At 40.9% G+C, this 21,907-nt stretch overlaps 1 protein-coding gene across 5 annotated transcripts in view; it reads left to right on the top strand.

Moving 5' to 3' along the window:
• Nucleotides 1-21,907, top strand: part of MAP7 (microtubule associated protein 7) — a 103,005-nt gene that overhangs the window by 65,061 nt on the left and 16,037 nt on the right. For all 5 annotated transcript variants that reach the window (XM_060272709.1, XM_035108897.2, XM_060272710.1 and 2 more), the window contains exons 4-8: nt 4,649-4,812; nt 5,263-5,380; nt 10,761-10,871; nt 19,066-19,179; nt 21,331-21,455. In XM_060272709.1, the coding sequence (XP_060128692.1) occupies nt 4,649-4,812; nt 5,263-5,380; nt 10,761-10,871; nt 19,066-19,179; nt 21,331-21,455 (632 nt within the window). The remainder of the gene's footprint in view (nt 1-4,648; nt 4,813-5,262; nt 5,381-10,760; nt 10,872-19,065; nt 19,180-21,330; nt 21,456-21,907) is intronic.

The raw sequence follows: 21,907 nt of genomic DNA, 5'->3' as shown, positions 1-21,907 counted from the left end.
TGTTGTCAATAAAATTATTTCCACTTGATTAAAGACTATATAATGAACACAAGACTATATAATGAAAGTTAAGACTGTTGATCAGATATGGGGGTTTTTTGTGCAAGCTGTCTTCTAGATACCTCTTTTTTCTGTCACCTGCTGAAGTTGCCAAGTCCATTGTGGACCTTTTTGAGGGAGAAAAGAATGTTGCCAGTGAGATGTTGTAGGCAGCCTTGGCTTCACATCCTCTCTCTCTTCAGGACAATATAAAGTCAGCAACTGTTATGTCTTGCAGATGGATGAGAAAGACTGTGTTTAGAGGGGGGAAATAGTTAACTATTAAGGAAAGCAGTTGATGCTTTATGTATCCCCAGCAGCTGTGTCTAGATTTAGGCTATGTCTGCATAGCAGTTTTATTGCAGCTTCATTTTTATCAGCTTTGGTTTGAATTCCACAAAGCGTATTTCTGTTTGTTTGAATATTCTTCCCAGTTTATCTCTGCATCAAGAAGCCATCCTGTCTGTGTGTCCATCTACTGTATAGACAATTCAATATTCTTCCTTTGTTTCTTTTCCCTACTTAATTCCCCTCCCCCTAAATTCTCGTTAATGATGTGGGAGGGTTGGCAGGGGGTCATGCTTACCGGTACTTTTGAATAAGGCCTTTGTAATTTTTACCGTATATTGTTTCTCACTGTAGAGGTATCAGGGCAATGGAGCAATGACGGGCAAACCATAAACAGGGAGGCACAGAGTTCTTTTTATCTCCTGTTTCCCTTTTGCACAAGTTCCATCCACATACATTTCAGAGCACTTAGTAGGTTAGAGCGGGCCTTGCAGAATCGCACTGGGCTTCTTGCCCTCACTATGCAGGCCATCTGCATGTTGCATATGTTGTAAGACAAGCCAAATGTAGACAAGCGCTGAATGATAGATGAGATTTGGAGAGGGGGTAGCATTATTAACTTATGGCTCAGTCAATATTTATTCCCCGAAGCAATATTGACTTACCACCCATGAGTTTCTATCACTTGAAACTTTTTTTCATTTCAAAGAGCAGCATTTCTAACTTATTGTTAATAATTATAACAGCTTTGTATTAAGGATTTTTCATAGGGCATAATGTATATATACAGTCATCACTTTAAAGACCAACAGCAGTAAGATACTTCTGTTAAGCTTTATTTACTGGTATAACTAGAACTGGAAGAATATATATCAAACCCTTGAAAAATACCGGTTACAGGTAGGTAGCCGTGTTGGTCTGGGTCGAAGTAAAATAAAAAAATTCATTCAGTAGCACCTTAAAGACCAACTAAGTTTTTATTTTGGTATGAGCTTTCGTGTGCATGCACACTTTCTAATTTAGTTATTAAAGGCGGCATCCTTCATCAGAATGCCTGCAGTAAAGGGCAAGATAGCATCACCTCCCCACTCAATGTACAGACGCTGACTGGACTGCCAGTTGAATCTTACTTCAACCCTGGCAGCGTTATTCAGCTCAGGAAATATGGTTTTCTTTATTTAAGTTTATGTGTTATTTTGTTGTGTTTTGTTTGCTTGCTTGCTTTGTATATGGTGTGGTATAATACCCTGCTGCTGTACCTTTGGGTTGTTAGTAACGGTTGTTATGCTACAATAACTAACTAACTAACAGACAGACAGACACTGGTGACAATATAGCATTTTCCATCTTGTGTGAGACAGCGGCTTTTTGAAGGAGTCCTGGCTGTGCCATGTAGCATGCACCGCTCTGTCTCTCATCAGAGGGCTGCAGCTACTGCCTTTTCAGCAATTGCCCCTCTTTTTTTCCTAATGGTAGCATGCCCTCCAACATCCCAGTGTTGAAAATGAAGATGGCAGTTCCATCCGCCTGCCCCGTATACGTGTGTGTGTGTGTGCGTACAGCCTCGGTCATGGCAGCCAAGTGGAAACTCCACCTTCAGGGGTAGTCTACCCACCACTCCTCTCCACCAGCACCAGGCACTGAACACAAAGGTTCTGAATCCCCACCTATCTCCCCCGCCTGGTACTTGAACTCCATGGACCCGTTGCCTGGCATGCCCTGCTAGAAGCACTCCTTCTAGCTGGCAGCAGGAAGGTGAACATCCTGCAGGGCTGGCGGTGTGGGTGGGCCTTGCTGAGGACCCTCTGGGTGCCCCCAAGAGCAGCAGTAGTAGCCTGAGTGCAAAGGCTGTCGTCACCACCACCGTCTGGTTCCTTCCTGCCCCTGGAAGGAGAGCAGAGTCCAGGCCTCCTCATTGGAGAAGAAGAGGTGGCTGCACTCTGCTGTGCTTGAACAGAATGCAAGTTGCAGAGGGCTTGCAGAGCACAGCTCCAGTCTCCTGCTAAGATGGGACTGTGCGCATGTCTCTCTTATTTAAAATGTGCCAGCCAGCGCAGTCTCGAGCAGGTCGGGCGCCCTGGCGCTGAGGCGCGGAGATCGCTCCGGCGCCCCCGCCCCGCACCACCGGGACTCTACCTAGAGCCAGCCCTGGTGCCAGCTGATTTGCGTGGCACCCAAGAATGAGCATCTTTGAGTCCCTCACTCTTGCAGGAGACCAAAAGACAGGACATTCCGGGATCCAGTCAGAAGCCAGGATGGCTTTTGTAATTCCGCGATGTCCTGGTCAAAACAGGACAATTGCCAAGGATGTGGTAGGGCTGGCCCTGTACAGCACAGAGCTGAATAATAATATGCAGCTTCACTTCCCCCTGCTCCTGCCAAGTTAAGTTGGAATCAGGGTATTCAAGTGTAGTACAGTAGTAATGCTAATGTTTCTGTAACTGGAGGAACAAGCTATTCATGTTTTGCTGTCTAGATTATCAATTATTTGCATTTTGAAATGAACCGTAGCCTGAAAGGATGCCATTGCTATTTGCTTAGATAATCAAGATGTAAGCTAATTTATATAATATATCAGTGCTTGCAAGCTAGAATCTTACCTAATGCCATTGTGTTCTGCTTCAGTTCATTCATAAGAAGAGATTTTTAAGTAGCTCCATTTCTCCAACTCCTGCCCAGCCCAGATAATGCAGAGGAAGATTCTTTGAGATTTCAAAGTGTAAATTAATTTCTTGGCATTCAAAGTAGAATCCATAACTTGCCATCAATCTATAAGACAAAACTTATTACCTTGTTGGCAAGCCAGTGAGGTGTGGTGGAAGTTTAGATAAAATTTGTATCGATTGCTTTTTTATTTTTAGCAACTAGAGTTGCAGGTCACCTTCTGAAAATGTCCCCTAATCAGAGCCAGTCTAGCCTGTATGTTATCTGTTCTCAAGAACTGCAGCAGGACCATTTAAATATTGATCTAGACTGCATTTTATTTTATTTGTTTTGTGTTGCCTGTGCATTTTAATTTTGCTGTGAGCTGCCTGGAAATGGCAGGATATATTTTTTTTAATAAATTAAGAATATAGCATATATAATGGGTGGTATTCAAGTCCATGTTTCCACTAGTGCAAGAATCAGCACTAGCACAAGGGGGTTTCCTCCCTCCTTCTCTCCCTCACTGTCCCTAAATATGCTCTGGAGGATAGGGAGAAAAATTAGATTTAGAGGAATGCAAGGGGAGGGGAGAGAAAGAGGTGGTTTCATTGTATGAGGAGAAATTCTTGCTCCAATGAAACAACCTGCTCTGCACTTTGTTGAATACAACCTATTATTATAATGCACTATCATTCCTTTAGAGATAAACAAATACTTACTCTAAAAAGTTGATGGTTGTTTTGTTTTTTACTTTTTAGTGTGAAATATTATACAAATTTAATAAATTTTGCCTAAGACTCTTTATAAAAAAAGCCTCTTTATATAAAAAAGTTACAGATCTTCCACCTTGTAAGTATGCTTAGAATCACATCCTTAATGCTCCTAAACATTTTAGGTTTAGAATATCTCAGAAAATGCACCCTAATTTTCAGATCCATTCTAGGGATGTTATGAAATTACATTCATGAAGATTTCCCATCAGATTGTGTGTGTGTGTGTGAGAGAGAGAGAGAGAGAGAGAATGAATGAATGAAACCTGAGAGCAAAACAATTTTTTTTGAATGTCCTAAAGTTACATGCAAAATTAAAAGCCTAATACTAATGGAGGTAATGTTGCCAATCCACAGTCACTTGAAAGTATGTATGCAATAAATAATCATGGTTCCCTTGTCCTTTTTGTAAAAATAGCTCTTCTTAGATTATAGTTATTAAATGCTAAAGGAAAGTATGTTTCAAAACATCATTGATAATGTGGTAATTTAGCATCTTTTAAATCACCACCAATGGTAGAATTTCCACAAATTCCCAAGGTAGTTCCCCTCTCCCATCCATTATTATGCAGAAGGGCTGTCAGTACATGTAGATAACACAGAGCTGGATGGACCAATGGTCTGATTCAGTATAATCATGCTCCACTCTAGAAGGTTTTCATAGTGTCCACTTACTGTTAATTTTTAGTACTTGGATATAGAATCCAACTTCTTAGCTATTTATATCAAAACAAAACATCACCAATCATTGAATTTCTAGTCGTGGGTAAAATAATGTAATAACCAACCTTATTGCAACTAAAATTGGAAATGACCATAATACTAGAGTTTTGTTAAGGTGTTCAAACTGGGAATATTGCCTGGCAAACAGCATTGTAAATGAAATTTCCTTTGTTGCTGTTTAGCGGCAAGAGAAGCTGCCTGGGTAGAAAAAGAGGAGAGAGCAAGGCAATATTATGAGAAACACCTAGAGGAGCGCAAAAAGAAATTAGAAGAGCAACGACTAAAAGAAGAGAGAAGGCGAGCTGCAGTGGAGGAAAAACGCCGACAGCGGATAGAAGAGGACAAGGTAAGCGGACTGTCCTAGGGGGATCTTGTGGGATGTTGAATTTCCACCTTCAGCAGTGAGAACATATTTACTTTTTTGCCACTAGCATCAGTGTGGGCTCCTTCCTGCATTCTTCCCATTGTGTATACAGTTTTAGATGTATTTAGATTTTTGTTTGTTTTATTGCTGGTGTGTTTGAGGCACTGGGCTCCTTTGGATGGAAGGTCAGGATATAAACTTAAGAAATAAATGACTTGCAGGTAGGCAGGAAACGTCTGTGAGCCACTGTTAATGAGCAGCAATGACCCACACAGCAGGATGGGTGTACTTGGTAGTTCATGCATGTCTCCATTCGGAGTGGCTCTTTGGGCACACCTGAAGATGAACGCTTTGTACCCTTGTTGATTGCATTGCTGCTGTCAAAATGTGGCTGTATCTGTTCAGAGACTTAGCCATGTGTTATCTCATTAGGAGCGCCATGAAGCGGTCGTGCGGCGCACAATTGAGAGGAGCCAGAAACCGAAACAAAAGCAAAATAGGTGGTCCTGGGGAGGTACACTTCATAACAGCAGCAGCATTAACAATACAGGTAAAACAGGAGACCAGGTGTCTCAGCCTGGCTCCCTGTCTTTGTGCTAATATGGGTTTATGGACTGTGATTGAGGAAGCCTGTCCACTCTTCTTGCCTTTTATGCCTAAGCACTCACAAATGAGAAATTGAACTAATGCTTTGAGAACTGACTGCTCTTTTTCGCTCCATCTGTATTTGCACTTAATTTGCTTTGTTCGTCTCTTTCTCCCTCTTTCTGCCTGTCTCTCTCTGACCTTGTGTGTGTGCCAGCAGTCTTTCAGTCTAAGCCAAACTTGCAAAAACTCATGTACTTGCCGGACTTTATTAATATGAGTATTTTAGGGAAACAATGTGAATTCTTATATAAAAAGTGGAAGTGGGGATTTATTTTGTTGTTGCTTTAAAAGCCAGTATTTGGGGTGGGTGGGTGGCGGGGCCACTCATCAGCATAACTAATATTCATTAATACTGAAAAGCTTTTAAAGTAGTTTTCTCCTTTCCTCTGAAAAAGTTCAGTTTTGACAAAATATCAGGTACAAAATAAATCGTGCAGTATTTTCCCCAAGCGCATTCTGTGTATGCAGGTGTCATGTGATGGCTTTAATGCTAAAGATTAATGCCCAGTACGCTTTAACTTTAGGAATTTGCATATATATCGAATACTTTCTTCTACACAAGCACGCTAATGGGTGTTACTGCCTTTATCATGAAACAAATATGTGTATCATTGCACTTACCAAGAGCAAGTACTTCATATTGCTACTAATTTCATTGTGTTGCAAAATCAATAAACAGTTGCTTTTCCATAACAATATTCTACTTACTCTCTTTGCTTCTCTCTTTATAACTTGTTTGCTGCCTTTTAAATTTTTCTTTACTTTTGAAAATCATTGTCTTGCATTCTGTCCCTAGGTTATTTTGTTGAATCATCATTCACCTTTCTCGATTTAGCAGGCTTGGAGTACCACTTCAGACCTCTGGGTGGTACTAGAAAACCCGGTACATAAATCCCTGTGATTTGTTGATTTATTTATTTTTAATCACCAGTAGTTTATCTCCTCAGAATAGGACCAGTACACCAGTAACTAAACCATCTTTTGTTAGAGACAGTGCATGTCTAACACTTGCCTCATAGACTAGAGCTGATAGATAGCCCCTGCCGTCTTCATATTTACCAAGCTATTAGTGGGTGACTTAAAGAATGTGGCACAGCTTCTCAAAATACAGCATACAGTTTTGAAGGGATTCTGTTTATATATAGTATTTAGACTCTATCTCTCCCCTCCCCTACTTTCAGAAGCAAACAACATTTTCAAAATTTCTTTTGGGGGAATATAGTTGTTCAGTTATTTATTTATTTTATCCTCCTTTCTCCCCATTTCCCTACCTCTCATTTACAACTGAAATCCCTTTAAATTGTGCACTTGCCTTTCCGTGCTCTTGAAGTAACTGTTAAGTTCTCAGTATAGCACAGCTGCTGACTTTGCAGCATTGGAAGAAAAGGGTGGTTCAGCGTGATAGTGCATTCTCAAACCTAGCCAGCATTTAAGGAAAGTAAAATAAACCCCATTACAAAGTAGATTGCCCTGCAGATTGCCCTTCAGATGACCATTCACTCCTCCCTTCCCTCTCTCCAGACATGCAGTTTCTGTCTATCCAAACGAACATGGCAAATGGCATTCTGGGCATGTCGGTCTGTTCGGTGCTCTCTCCTAGCACTTCTTAATTTTCCCTTTCTAACATCTCTCATCACTCACAACAGCTTTTCACAATCCCCCCTCCCAGCCCCCATGCTTTCTCCTCACATACTAGTTGCTTATTTTCTGTTATAGAAAAAAGAATGTCATACTAAAATTGCAGATTTTTCTGGCCTATCCTTAAAAAAAAAAGGCTGCTGGTGGGGGAGAAATTTCACTCTAGGATTACAGAATGGCTAGGATTGTATATCATGCTGGTGGAAATGATGGAGAGGATAAGAAAAAGTGGAAGAAAGTCCTAATAAAAAGCAGCATATAGGTGTTGGTATAATGGCTGGAATGATTAGGATTGTATGACATTTGTCCAAATGGCCATTCAATAATGCATGCTTTTGGTAAGGCATCTATTGTATGTGACACCAACTTTTTCCTTTTGGGGGAAGAACCCTCAAAATTATGTATTTGTTATTTAAATTTATATCCCACCTTTTCAGATAGTGATAAAATAAAACAATCGCATAACGTATGAAACACACATATAAAACAAACAAACAAACAACAAATATGGACAGATATCCCTATTTGCTTCAGGGCACAGGGTTAGATTTGTGCAAGCCGCTGCCCAATTAAGTTCACACATACTTATGGATAATTTTAAATTTTATATATGTTTTTTTTTAAAACATACTTTTTATTAATTTTACAGAATACAAAAAAAACAAAAACGGTACATACATAAACACCTTTTCCACCTCCTTCCTACCCACCCACATGGGTCCTCCCCTGCCACAGAAGTATCCCATGTATGTGAACAGTCAGAGATGGTCCATTTTATGCTTGGATTTCTGTCCTCCTCCCCCTCCCCTGACCCCAAAGCCCCCCCCTGCCACCAGGGAGCTCCAGCAAACCAGGGCAGTACGCAGGAGGCCATCCATCCAACCATCTATTGTCATACCAAAAAAAGAGAAAAATAGAAATAGGAAAAAAGAAAAAAAAGAAAGGGCAAAAAAAGAGAAAAAAAACAATACAAAACAGAAAATTTTTTCTTACATTCATGATTGTAAAACCATATTTTGTGGGCTTCCCCTCCCCCCCCCTTCCCCGGTTTTCATCCCTTTTTTATCATCTGCAACAGTTTCTTACTTTATAAAAATACACCTTTGTATCTTATACAACTTATAAATCAATTGTTAACATTTTCATCTAATATTCAAATCACTGAAAAATCAAACTCCCATTTTATCTTCCCGTGCCTAATTTTTTCTCCCTCTATAAGCCTCCATATTTTCACATTTTCCAAAATCCATTCACTTTTAAAACTATAACTATTCTCAATTTAACCTTACATCCCCGATTACCGGCTCCACCCCCCCAATCCAGCAAATTCCATAATCAGCAGACCAGTTATAAACCTGTTAATCCGTCCATCCATATAGTCACAACATCACTTTCCCTTCACCCCACCCCCTGTTTACAGTCTTTTGCCATCCAGGCCACCATACAGGACCCCTGAATTTCTTCTCTTCTCTGCATATTTTTTCCTTCTTCCCTGTGGGCGTTCTGGAGTTCCAATAATACCAATCGTGCCCCCCTCAAAAGCAGGGCACTCCATCCAACTTTTTGTAGAGTAAAGTCATCATTTTTTTCGTGGTGTGCTTCATTTTGTGTTGAATCATCACAGTCCTCATCTTCATCTTTTCCTTCCAAATCACGGTCATCATCATTGTCATTCTCACATTCATCTTTTTCAGTGTCAAAAGCTTCATCTCCTAAAAAATCATATTCTGCCATCACCATCTGAAATTTTTGCTGTAACTCTTGCCGTCGTGTCTCCTCTTGACATAGCTCTATTCTTGTTTCCCACATTAAGGTCAAAACAGACCGCTGGAACTCAGGGGAACACTTTTTTGTTGACATAATTCAATCCTGCCAAGGTCAAAACTTGTCACGTGGGGTGGAATATGATCACAGTTTATTTTCTCGACTCCATTTTAACAAGCTGGCTGCATTCTTCAAGTCTTATTAACAATAAAGTTCGAACTCACATTTCACAAACTTTTAAACCAAAAAAGAAATTCCACAAAGTCCAGAAATACAAAATAAAATAAAAATTGACTCATAAATCCTGATCAACTCACTGGGTTGTCTGGGCTGCCGGCTCCCAGGAAAAGAAAGATTTTTCTCAGTCTTTACCTCTTGCTGCAGGGCAGTCATAAACCACAGTCTCTCTCCCCTTCTCACCCTGCATCAAAGGGGAGATTCTCTTTGATGCCTTTGAGGGATCCTTTTGAATTGCAAATCTTCTATTTATGGCTTCGGGTTTCTATTTACTGTCTCTTTTGTTGCCGTGGGGGGGGGTGGCTTCCTCTTTTCTCCCCTCTCTCCCAGATCCAAATTGTTTTATAATCCAAATCGTGAGATTACTTACAGTCTTTTCCAATCGTTTTATTTTCGGAAGAATCCAGCGCTCTCCGCCTTCGGCTTGAAGCTTCTCCCTGCTAGAATAACGTTGCCGCTCAAAATGGCCCCCGCGACTTCTACCCTCCTCGCTCCGGAGCTCTTATTAGAGCTAACCGAAGAGTTGGGGAGTCCGGATTGGGGCTGTGCCGAGCAAATTGCCCCCGGGACGCCCTTCCCGAGGTTCTAAGGGGCGCAGCGTCGCTCTCGCTGCCCTCCCCACTCCTAGCAGGGACGGGCCGTCTCGGAGACGAGACGAAACCCCGCCGATCGGCGCTGGCGCTGAACCCGGAAGCCTAAATTTTATATATGTTAACTGGATTGATATTTAGCATGATATAGCAATATATAATTAGTTTTTATATTTTTTTAAAAAAACCCCAAAGTCCATTAAATCAGCTTTATATCCTCTATAATTTATTTACAGGAATTCTTAGAACTTTGAGTCTGCCTAACTTTTCGTCCCCTTCTTTGGTCTCCTTTCTTGGCATGGTGTGCTGGCTGTATTCACCCCTGTCTCATCTTAATAATACAGGTGCTCATTATTCTGAAGCATCCTGGTCAAACGGCTTACTTTCTTCTGGTTTGCATGACACATAAGCTATAATGTGGCTTACCAAGACTCTGAAAATTCAGGCTCCTGGAGAGAAGCTTGCAGCCGCTTTGCCCCTGCTATGTATTTTTTTTTTGCTCCTACTACATGCTGGGCTACACCAAGCTTACACTTGGCATATTGTCTGAAACAGGGCCTGTGGTTAAAACCTTCTCCTCCTTAACCATGAGCTGTAACCAAGGTTTGTTCATGCAAACCAGAACTTAGTAGCCAAATGCTCTTTTTAAACAGATTTGCTTTTATAAAGCCCAAATATGGGTAGGCATGTCAATGCTTCTCCATCATTTTCCCATATTTCATCCAGGCTTACTGCATCACCTTTATTGTAAGCGCAATGAGATGGACATGGATATCTCATTGTATTTATTTATTGCCATTTCATTCAGATTTGTCTCATTAAAATGCTGTTTGTTTGGCTGAATGAATAATGATGGCAACTTGACATTATATCATTTTGTGCACATTCTTTGAGTCACCTACAAAAGTTCCCTGAAAGTCCTTCCTGTTTGTTAAAGGTGCCATTTGATAGGGGAAAAAACCTATTACTCTGGTATACTTTTCCCTCTAGAGGACTAGGAAGTTGCATTTCTGCATGTGGGCTGTCAATTAGCATTATTTCCATTTGTTTTAGATCCAGACAGGCGATCTGTTTCAACAATGAACCTTTCGAAACATGTTGATCCAGTCATTAACAAGCGACTCTCCTCCTCATCTGCAACATTACTAAATTCTCCAGACAGAGGTACAGTTTTTTTAAAAGGAACAACTGAAAGGAAAGAGCTAAAATGTTCTGTAAAACCTCAGCAACTATTAAAGGCACTTTATTTACATTGCAAAGAGGAAAGAAAAAAGCTTCCAACACAAGACCATATTTTGGAAAGAAAAAACACCACATATCTGAAATATTGAAACTTGCCTGAATCGGTACACTTAGCAAGTGCTAAAAGCAGTGCTTCTGTCAGGTTTTTTAGTAAATGAATTGAAAACTAAAGAACCAGCTCATCTATCTCTCCATACTGCATGGAATCCATTTTAATTTTTTGAACATCACCACTAGACCATACAGTACTCATTTGGTCATTTTATGTTTTTTTAAACCACTTAAAAACAAGTTATTGAATTTCTCCAGGGCATTCAGATAACTGGCTTAAGTTGGGTAAGAAACTGGATATTCAGTGACCCTGTGATCTTACACAGTGACTTGATTTGAAAGAGAAGCTTTATTCCAAATCATATTTCAGTCTTTCGGTCGGGGGTGCTTCTTTCATTTTAATGTTTTATTGAACATAGAACATAAAATGGGGGCTGTCTCATATGTTCGTTGCTTAGAAACCGATAGATGAAATATACTATCTCAGTGTTAACCAAAAATATCCAGAGTATTGTAATCTGGTTTGTTGCAGAAACCCATTTTTAAAATATAGGTTGATATATATTTTTTAAAAGGTTATCAATTATTTTCAGACAGTATTGTGAAACTGGTTGGAAGGTCTAATATGTTTGGTAAACCCAGGCTGCAATCCTAAACACCCTTACCTGGGAGTAAGTACCATTAAATTCAGTGGGACTTGCTTTGGGTAAACCTGCGTAGGATTGTTCTGATTATGTCTTTACAATCTGTGGGGTTTGCTTTCAGTATTTGTGTGTGCTTTTCTGCATGTATGGCAATATATGTGTCCCCATGCTGTGTTGTATGCCAGGCTGACAGTCTATATGCTGTAGCTTTGAAACATTGTCAAAGAGTGACTGGTCTGGCTGTAACAACAACCTTTTAGGTATCAAAGCACAATTTCTCAAGAAATTGTTCTTACACAAGAAAAATACTGTACTTTATTTCTTTTCTATATTAATGCACAGAAACATTCAAAGATTACCGCCCGCCCCCCAAAAAAGTTAACTCTTCTCTTTAAGAAAAAGAGTTTGTTTAAGATTTATGATAAAATGAATTGGAAGTAAAGCCAGAAAAGAGATACACACTTCCTATTTATTGCAAGTGGTGTTTGTAGATAAGTGTGCCCGTTTTCAAATCACGAATTGAGCTTTGGCAGGAGTGGTTGTAATCACATGTGCTTTGCTCCTGAAAAGCGCTCTCCTTAAACTTACTTTCCCAGTTCCCCAATACATCCATTCCATGACAATTTAGACTTCTGTATGTTCAGGCAGAAGTGTTCATGTAACATTTAAGTGATTGTGGAAACCCTGTTTTGCTGTGAAAATGCAGAGTGATTTTCAAAGTTGATTCTTGTCCTACCAAACTTGGTCCTTTAGATTCCCAGCTTCAGTTGTTGGAGCATGAAAGGGTTCTGAAGAGCTACCTGGGTGTCATTAAGAGTGCTACCAGCTAGGTTTCTTCATATTATCAGAGATTATAGCTCTCATAGCCGTGGTGGCATTGCCTTTGAGAATGCTTTGACAGGAACTATACCAGTGGTGGGTGGAGCCAGAAGCAAAAGTGGGTGGAGTCTCAGATGTATTTTCCCCTGTATGTACAGTAGTACAGCTAGTTTGTCTCATATACCTCTCTCTATCTTGGATTTGTTATCAGAATTCAAGGACACATTCCATCCTGGCAAAAACTATCAGGGTGCAAAGCAGAGCTAGAAAGGGGTGCAGCCTGTGGAGGATTCCATGGGCCAGGTAGAGAAGTCTAAAGCAGACATAGGCAAACTCGGCCCTCCAGATGTTTTGGGACTACAATTCCCATCATCCCTGACCACTGCTCCTGTTAGCTAGGGATCATGGGAGTTGTAGTCTCAAAACATCTGGAGGGCCGAGTTTGCCTATGCCTGGTCTGTATTTGGCCACAATGCCTGAGGTTCCCCATCTCTGATCTAGAGCAGTGAGCTAGGCCACTGTGAGAGCTAACTCTCCACTCCCCCCCCCATTGCTGCATCCTTGTGCACTACTTGACAAGTCGCCTTTGAATCTGAGTCTCAAAAGCAGTTTTCCTTCTGACGTGACATGACGTGACACTGGTATTAAGTGGAGGAAAACTATGTATGGAAAAGCTCTTCTGTAGTCCTAAATTGCATTTTTGGATCATGGCTTTAAATATGAATTGGAGCCAAGTGTCATATTTGCCTTTTAAATACGAGCATCTTTTGAGATATCTGAAGAATTAATTGCAATTTTAAGGACTATCAATTATGTATTCCCCCTAAAGGGTCAGATTGTCATCTATCTTCTCTCCCTCCATTACACAAATGTATGGCTGGCAGAGCTATGCAAAAGACTTCCAGTTTTTTCCAATTTTCTGCTGCATCTGCTCCTAAATTGGTAGAGCATGAGACTCTTAATCTCAGGGTCGCAGGTTCGAGCCCCATGTTGGGCAAAAGATTCCTGCATTACAGGGGGTTGGACTGGATGATCCTTGTGGCCCCTTCCAGCTCTACAATTTTATGATTCTAACACAAGAAGAGCCTGGCTAGACCAGGCCGACACTAGTCCAGTATCCTGTTGCTCACAGTGGCATACCAGATGGCTGTAGGTAGCCCACAAGCAGTACATGAATACAACAGGAGCAAGCTTGCTTATGAGCTTCAGCAGCTGATGTTCTGAGGCGTACTCCCCCTAATACTGGAGGGGGTACACAGCCATTGTGACTAGTAGCCATGGATACTTTCATCCATGAATTTCTCCAACGCCTTTTTTAAACCATGCAACTTGGTAACCATCATGTCTTCAAGCAGTGCATTCCATATTTAAGTATGTGCGCTGTGAAAAAGTAATTGCTTTTGTCTGTCCTGAATCCTTGCATCATTCAGCTTCATTGGATGATCATTCTGGTATTATGTGAGAGGAAGAAAAGGTCTATTGAGCCACATTTTCTGTGTTTGTGTGTGTATCTACTGTATCTTTATGTGTGCTCCACTGTATTTTTATGTGTGCACCCTTGGTCCTCTGCTCTTGTGGCTGTGCGGCATCTATGGTGTAGAACGAAAACCTGATTCCTGTGGCTCACCAGATGTTGTCGTATGTCAGTGCTCAGCAGGGCAGTCTCGAGCAGGTTGGCCGCCCTGGTGCTGAGGGGCGGAGATTGCTCCGGCGCACCCGCCCTTGCAGGGTGCAGCATGGTTTCCGCACGGCTTTGCCGCGCAGCGCCCTGCCTACACGCCCGGCACCCTGGCACACCGCGCCACCGGGGGTCTACCTAGAGCCGGCCCTGGTGCTCAGGGATGTTGCGAGTTGTGATCAATGAACATCTGGAGAGCCAGCAGTTCCCCACCCTTGCTCCCCAAAATGGCATTGCCTCACAAATTAGACTCCAGATGGCCCTTAGCTAGGCCAGTTTCAGGACCTAAGCTGTGATGTGCAAAAGCATGGCTATAAAGCTAGGACATTTTATTAAATTTTTCTCTACAGATCCTGCACCTAACAAAGACTCCCAGCTCAAAAATATGAGAACTTGGAATCCTATCCTATGCATGTTTACTCAGAAGTAAATTCCCTATGCATAATAAATAGTACTAATTTTTTGAACACACACACACACACACCAGTTACTTAGCTCCATGATGATTTCACAACAGGATTAGTAGAAAAAAACATATTGTACATAAAATAAAAATAGCTCTCTGAACCAACTGCAGGGCTGTAGCCAAACTGGCTTTGTTTTTAGATTGCATGGGTGGACTCAGAACATCGGCTCTCCACAAACCCCACACATAGTGTAATCTGTGCCTGTCCAGGAGGTGATCCATATTGAGATCAACATAAATTGTACTGTCTGCAAAGCCCAAGGTTCTTTGAAAGCACAGGTTCTGCAAGCATAGTCATATCAAAGAGGCCATTTGAGCTTTTGTCCAGCAACACCTAACAGGAACTACTGAAAGTGGCAACTTTGTCCTTGTCATTTAGCTGGTTGGTGACAACATTCCAAGTAAACAGTTGTCTATACCCACCATCCATTTGGACCACCCTAAGTAGTTTTACACTAATGGATGCATTAAGGTTGACACCACACGGAAGGACTATCCCTCAGGGACAGGCCACATACTTTGCATGCAGAGGGTCCCTGGGGCAATACCTGCATTCCAGGTAGGGCTAGGTAAGACTCCTGTCTGAAACCCTGGCTGAAAATATTTAGCTAGATGGACTAATAGAGACAGATGGGTTCAGTACAAGGTAGTTTCATATGCTCCGTATATGTAGCCGTTTCCATGTGACACAAAATTATCCATTGTTAATTGTACTTAGAAGGACCAATTGAAATAATAGGACTTACTCGTTTCAGTGGGTCTACTCTGTCTCTATCACACATTGTCTCTTATGCATACAATAAATAGAGTACAACTATTTTAATTGCTCAGAAAGTTGTTTGTTAAAAGTATAAAATGCTAGCATACTTTTGCACGATTGCATTTTGCATTTAATTTTTCAGTTATTCCTCTAGTAGGTAAAGGAGAAGGTGGCCCTTAGCTTCACTGTTGGCTTCCACAGTGCACATAATTCAGATGGGTAAAAAATAAATAAATCAAATAGCTCAGTCTCTTTGCTCTAAAACATAAAATATATGTTCAAAACATTTTACTGGGGATGTAGCATACATTTCAGTTAGACCTGAATCCTGAGTTCATAAATATTCTGGTGCGGTTTACAAAATCTGAATAGTTACCGATGTTTTTTAAAAAGTTCTATTTCAGAGTTACATTTAGGCTATTTCTTTCATTTACCTGTTTAGACCAATTTTAACAGTAAATAGTGTAATTGTAGTATAACAATAACAAAGTGCAAGTTCCTTTCTAAAATCTAATCTGTTATGAACATATATTCACTAAATATCCTGAGGACGATAAAATACTTTCCCACTTTAAGCAATGTATTGGGTTTAGATTTCTGACATAAGTAAATTTTCTATTTGATAGGGAAAAATTGATACATTTTTTTAAATTTTATTTTATTGCACAGCTGTTTGATAAGCCAACCCAAGAGAATTACTCTTAATTGTTCTAGCATGAGCCCTCGGGTCAATGAAAATAAACAGGATCTCGAGACCTCCTTTTTCTGAATAAATTATGCAGCACCTAGCTAAGTGTCCTTCCCTTTTTCATAGTGCCTACATGGGGCTAAATTTAACTGATTCCTGCTGAAACCTCTTCATGGCTATGCTTAGGAGAAAGTACCACAATGCATTTGAACTTTTCTTCCTTTTTGTTACGGTGCTTTGGAGTCAAAATTGTTCACCTTCCAAATAGTTTCACTTTGATTGCCCAGTGGAAAAATATCTCTGCTCTTTTCTTTATTGATCTTCAGCTGGTAGAAGCTGATGTGGGGTGTTTTTCATTAAAATTGTTTAGATATGGGGCAAATGGGCTTGCTAATTTCATTCATCAACATATAACTTTGTAATATCCTACCACTTTTCTCCTAGACATATACAGCATTTGTGTGTGTTCTGTCACCACATATATTCAGAACCTATTTCTGCAAAACTTTAGATTCAATTCTGTCTAACCTGTTCTAGGCACGGAAGCTCTGACCCAGTTTGTACGTTAATCTTCCTGTCCAACACGCTTATGTTATTACTAACCAGTACTGGAGGAACTGGATGTTGTGATATTTCTGATCTTGGGAAGAAGCTGCAATATTCTACTTTTCTTCTCTGACATTACATTGCTGGCAGGAGGAAAGCACCAGGAATGACAGGAGGGTGTTACCACCATGCACCTTTCTCTTAGTGCATGAGGACCTGCGTGCACAGAACAGATACGTGTGCATAGCCCACCACCACACACCGGTCTCTAATTTTGGCCTAGAACTGTGTTGATTGCAAATTTTACAGAAGCATCTAAAATGTTCATGATAGCAAGTGAAGTTGTGCAGTTTATTTTGCTTTTCTGAAAAATTGGGGAGGGGGATGTACAAATGCATTATGTTGTTAACTTGGCAATTAGCTTTTACAACTTTTTCTAGTTGCTGATATATAACAGGGCGGACTTTACCGTACTTTTATTATTTATCAATATTGAACCACTGCAGAACTGGGAGAAACAAATGATTAGAAAAATAATCAGTTCAGTAACCTATTGCACTCAAGTCTTCCAAGGCAAATTTGTAGGGGAGAAATTCTTCCCATGCCTACTGATTATGACTTGCAACCCCCCCCCCCCATTTCCCCCTCTACTTCCAGTTTCAGAGTCTGACTTGAGAGAAAAATGGGCTAAAATGCTCCCCCACACTCAGTTTCACACATGCATTCGTGGTAAAGGGAAAATGCAAGGTTCCAAGCCCTCAGTTTGCCTCCAAGCATGTGTTTCTATCTTAAGTTTCAAGGTGCTGATACAGAAGAAGCAGGAGGCAGGGAAATGAAAGGGCAGCAAGAGCAATACCGTGTTTCTCCAAAAATAAGACACCGCCTTATATTTATTTTTCCTCAAAAACAAAAAAAACAAAAAACCCACAGTGGCTTATTTTCAGGGGATGTCTTATTTTTTTTTATTAAGTATGGTACAGTTTAACCTACAAGGTTAAACTGCCTATCACTATGGCTTATTTTCGGGGTATGGCTTATTTTCGGAGAAACACGGCACAGTAGTACTCAGCAATGTTTCTTCCTTGAATCTTTCAATTATTTCCCCTCCCTTGAACTTGTACTTTGCTAGTGAACAGTTTGTTGAAGCGAATGTGTGTGTACAAAGTGGCGGAGAATGAAATCTGCTGACTTTCATAGCAGGCAGAGAAAAGTGGTGCCCGGAACAGCTCATTGGGGGGGAAATAATGCAAATGGTATTCCTCAAGATTTTATTGCAATGCCTCCCTCCCCCCCCCTCTGCATTTTTAAGATTCAAGTTTTAATGGCCACAGATGTGCCTTAATGGGGGCATACATAGTATATTTTGTACTTTATGTAATCTGTCTGGACATGGTTCTATTAATGAAAAACCTCTTTTGCAGCAGTTTATTACATAAGAGCATTTATAAGGCAGCCTACTATGAATGTGAGAAAATATTTCTTCTGCAACTCCATTTTTCCCGGGGTGATAAAATTGAAGCAGAATAGGGCATGAAGTGTAAGTGGGGAGGAGCATTCAAGTTCCTTCCAGGAAAAGTTTGAGGTGTGGTTGGTGCTTCAGGGTTGGATGAAGTCTAAGTTGCACTTGGAAACAAGGGCTACTGAAGTTAAGTTGTGATTAACTTGTCCCCTTGGTTTCAATCAGACCCGTGTTTAGCTAACTTAATCTGGGTCCACTTATATAATGCTTTTATCTGTCTGTTTCTCTGTGAATGCATACCAGTTTCAGAAGAGATTACTTCTTTCTCCGCATTGGAAGACTTGTTTCTCCATGTGAAAAGCGTGACATAACCATCTGAAAAATGGACTTTGAAGCAATTCTAGTGTGTCATGAAACCCTGTGTTAGGCGAGAAGCAGATTGATGAAGCTTATTGGGCAAGCTTTCACACTTTCTGCCACTACTTGTTGCAGATTGAAAGGAAACGTGCATCTTCTTGTGGAAAATCATGCAATGCATGTAGAACATGTGCATCTCCCATGTGTTTTCCTTTTGTACATTGAAAGAAGCAACAGAAATGGAGGCAGTTGCATTTCAAAGCTTCTTGGAGTGTGTGAAACAGGCCGTGGTAAATGTTTTCTTTGTGAGAGCTGATAAATAAAAGACATGAGCAACGGTAGTGATGGTGCATGGAAATAATTTTTAAAAAACCTTTTGCAATGAGCCACTCTATATGCTTCACATCTATTGCTCATCAGAGCACTGTGATATATGTCAACAATTTATTGAAAAGGTGTGTTGATAATAAAAGGTGAAATAGAAATAATTCCATAAAAAGTAAATGGAGTGAGGGGTCTGTAGCTGTTCAATGTTTGTCATAAAAATATTCTTGCCAGGGGGCAGTGGTTTAAAAGCCACTCTGTAGGGTACCTGCTCATCTGTGGAAGGCATGTGATCTAACATCTTGCTTATATGGTGACACTCAGCTCGACGCCTGCAGCTAAGTCCATGGGAGAGCAGCGTTGTTAGCAGACTACTGACACCAACACATTCATTCTTGGCCAGAAGTAAAAGTGCAGCCACCTTGTCAGGAGATGCAGGTAAAATGAAAAACATTATAGAACTAATTCCTCTATTCAGTTGTGTTTCTTCTTCTTCTTCTTCTTCTTCTTCTTCTTCTTCTTCTTCTTCTTCTTCTGCTTCTGCTTCTGCTTCTGCTTCTGCTGCTGCTGCTGCTGCTGCTTCTGCTGCTGCTTCTGCTGCTGCTTCTGCTGCTGCTTCTGCTGCTTCTGCTGCTTCTGCTGCTTCTGCTGCTTCTGCTGCTTCTGCTTCTGCTACTACAGTGGTACCTCGTGTTATGTACTATCCCCCATACGAATGCTGCAGGTTACGCGCTCCGCTAACCCGGAAGTAGATGCCCCTTGTTGATGTGAGTGGAAGTCGTGCTCTGGCAGCACGGCAGCAGTGGGAGGCGCCATTAGAGAAAGCATGCCTCATGTTACGAGCGGTTTCTTGTTACGAACGGACCTCCGGAACGGATTAAGAACGTAACACGAGGTACCACTGTATATCTCTGCAAGCCTGTTTTAAAATGAACTTTGTCCAAGGTTCATAATGTATAGTTGATTTGTCCATAGATGGAATTAACTTGACTTTTCTTTAAAAGGATCCAGTTGCCTGTAGAATGTGGCATTTCTTCATTAGCAGGAACTTGCTTCCACAGCCATATGTTAGCTTTTAGCCTATCAAATAAGATGTGTGTGTGTTCTAGAGGTTATTAAGGAGTGGTTTTGCAGAAATCGAGGACATTGACGCCACTAAGATATTAAGGGGCCCCATACCATTTACTTGTGGGCCTGAGTCCCACTGACTTTCAGTGGAAAGTGAGAACCTTTCCCTGACTTGTGTCCTTAGTCATTAAATAGGGAGCATTTAGTAGAGACTATTTTGTCTAGTTCTGCCTCAGGGTTGGGGAATCTTTGGCCATTCCAGTGTTGTTGGACTATTGGCTATGGGGCTGATGCGTGTCCAGCAACAACTGGTGGGACACTTGTTCCCCATACATGATATACTGGATTAAGATAGATATAGAGAGAATGAAAACATGATTAGTGAGATAAATATTTCTGTGAGAGAGTTTGTGAAAGAGAGCCTTGTTTACATATTACTTATTTGCTCAGCATCCCTACCTCATGAACCCAGTGCTTGAGAACAGAAATGCATAGAAAATGAATGCGTCTGTGTTACAAAATCTTAAAGTACAAATGACCTCAAATTGTTCCCCGGTGTGTCAGCCATAATTTCTATCCCAAGGTCATCCTTAAATCTTCCCTTGTTGCTCTACATTAATAATTTGCCAGGGGATAAAAAGAAGAGGCATCAAACTGAAACACACACACAGTGAATAATTCCTAAGAGACTTGAGGAAAAGTCATGTCTGTTTGATACAAAATCCAGTGTGTCAAATGAATGGTGACACTTCCTGTTCTCTCATTATATCAGTTTGGAAATGATTAATTTCACAGCTTATATAATAAGAGTTAATGTAGGCCTTTGGTAGGGGATTTTGGTACTATATTACAACCTCTTTTGAATACGTAAGTATTCCCAGGCGCTTACAACTTCATTTCAAAAAAAAGGAGTCTAGCAGGCATGGGAGAATAGAATGTGAAATATTTACTCTAGCTGAGGACCATTGGCTTTTTAGAGGAAGATTAATGCATACATACAGTAAAAAACATTTAGGGTAGACGGTAGATAGGCAATCCATATCTTTCTATAGAGAGAAATATGTTACAAGCCAAGCAGTGTTTGCCTTATCCATACAAGAAAAAGTTATCTATATTTGCCTTGTCCTTAAACTTTCTAGCCTATGCATTGAGACTCGACACCCCACTTCCATCCCCCAAAACAAACCCACCCACTGGTATAGTATTTAAAAAATCCAAGAAACAAAAAGTCTAATTCAGTAGTATAACCGTGGTGGTGAAACACTTGGCATATTCCCATTCTTAATGTCTCTGAAGGTATCCAAGGATGATCACATGATCTTTCTAGTTTGAGTGTGTCTCTTTTTCTCTCTGTATTAATATCTTCTTTCCTTTCTTCCTCCTTCATTCATTCCTTCTTCCTGTTCCTGTTTCCTTCTCTTGACTTTCCTTTTACCTTTTTGGTTTTGTATATATTATGTAAAAAAATGTAACATTAAAAAACTTCCCATACCCTAGTCATCCCCATTTGTCCTCGTTCAGCATCTTGCAGCCCCATCAGCCCTCTCTCCTTCAAGGCCGTAAGCTGTCGGAATCCAGCAGACAGAGCAAAACTCTTTGGCACGACACCTGATGTTAGACGTAGGAGGACTACACATTCAGCAGGGGTAAGTAAGCTCATTAGTTATGAATAGGCTTATAGCTGTGGTGACGCGAAGCTACAGAAATGATAGACTACATACTCATCAGCAGGGCCGTCTCAAGCCGGTCGGGCGCCCTGGCGCCGTGGCACGGAGATCGCTCCGGCGCTCTCGCCCTGGTGGGCAGGCGCAGCGCGGTCCTGCCGGCCCCGCGCCACCGAGACTACCCCTAGAGCCAGGCCTGCTCATCAGAGAATATGGGTTTGGTAGACAACAAGACGATTAATGGAATATGAAGTTTTAAACAGCTGAGGTTTTTTCTCTCAATAAGCAAATGCTTATTTCCGAACACCAGATACTATCAAATTTAATAGTAAAGGCTGGCTTTCTTTGTGTGCTATCTCTTTTCCCATGCAAAATGTGTACAAAGTACAGTACTGCTTATCGAATCACATGGTGATGTGGCTGATTGAACCTCT

Source organism: Zootoca vivipara, chromosome 3, assembly GCF_963506605.1.
Source record: "Zootoca vivipara chromosome 3, rZooViv1.1, whole genome shotgun sequence".
Classification (NCBI taxonomy): domain Eukaryota; kingdom Metazoa; phylum Chordata; class Lepidosauria; order Squamata; family Lacertidae; genus Zootoca; species Zootoca vivipara.
This window is presented reverse-complemented; position numbering and strand designations above follow the sequence as displayed.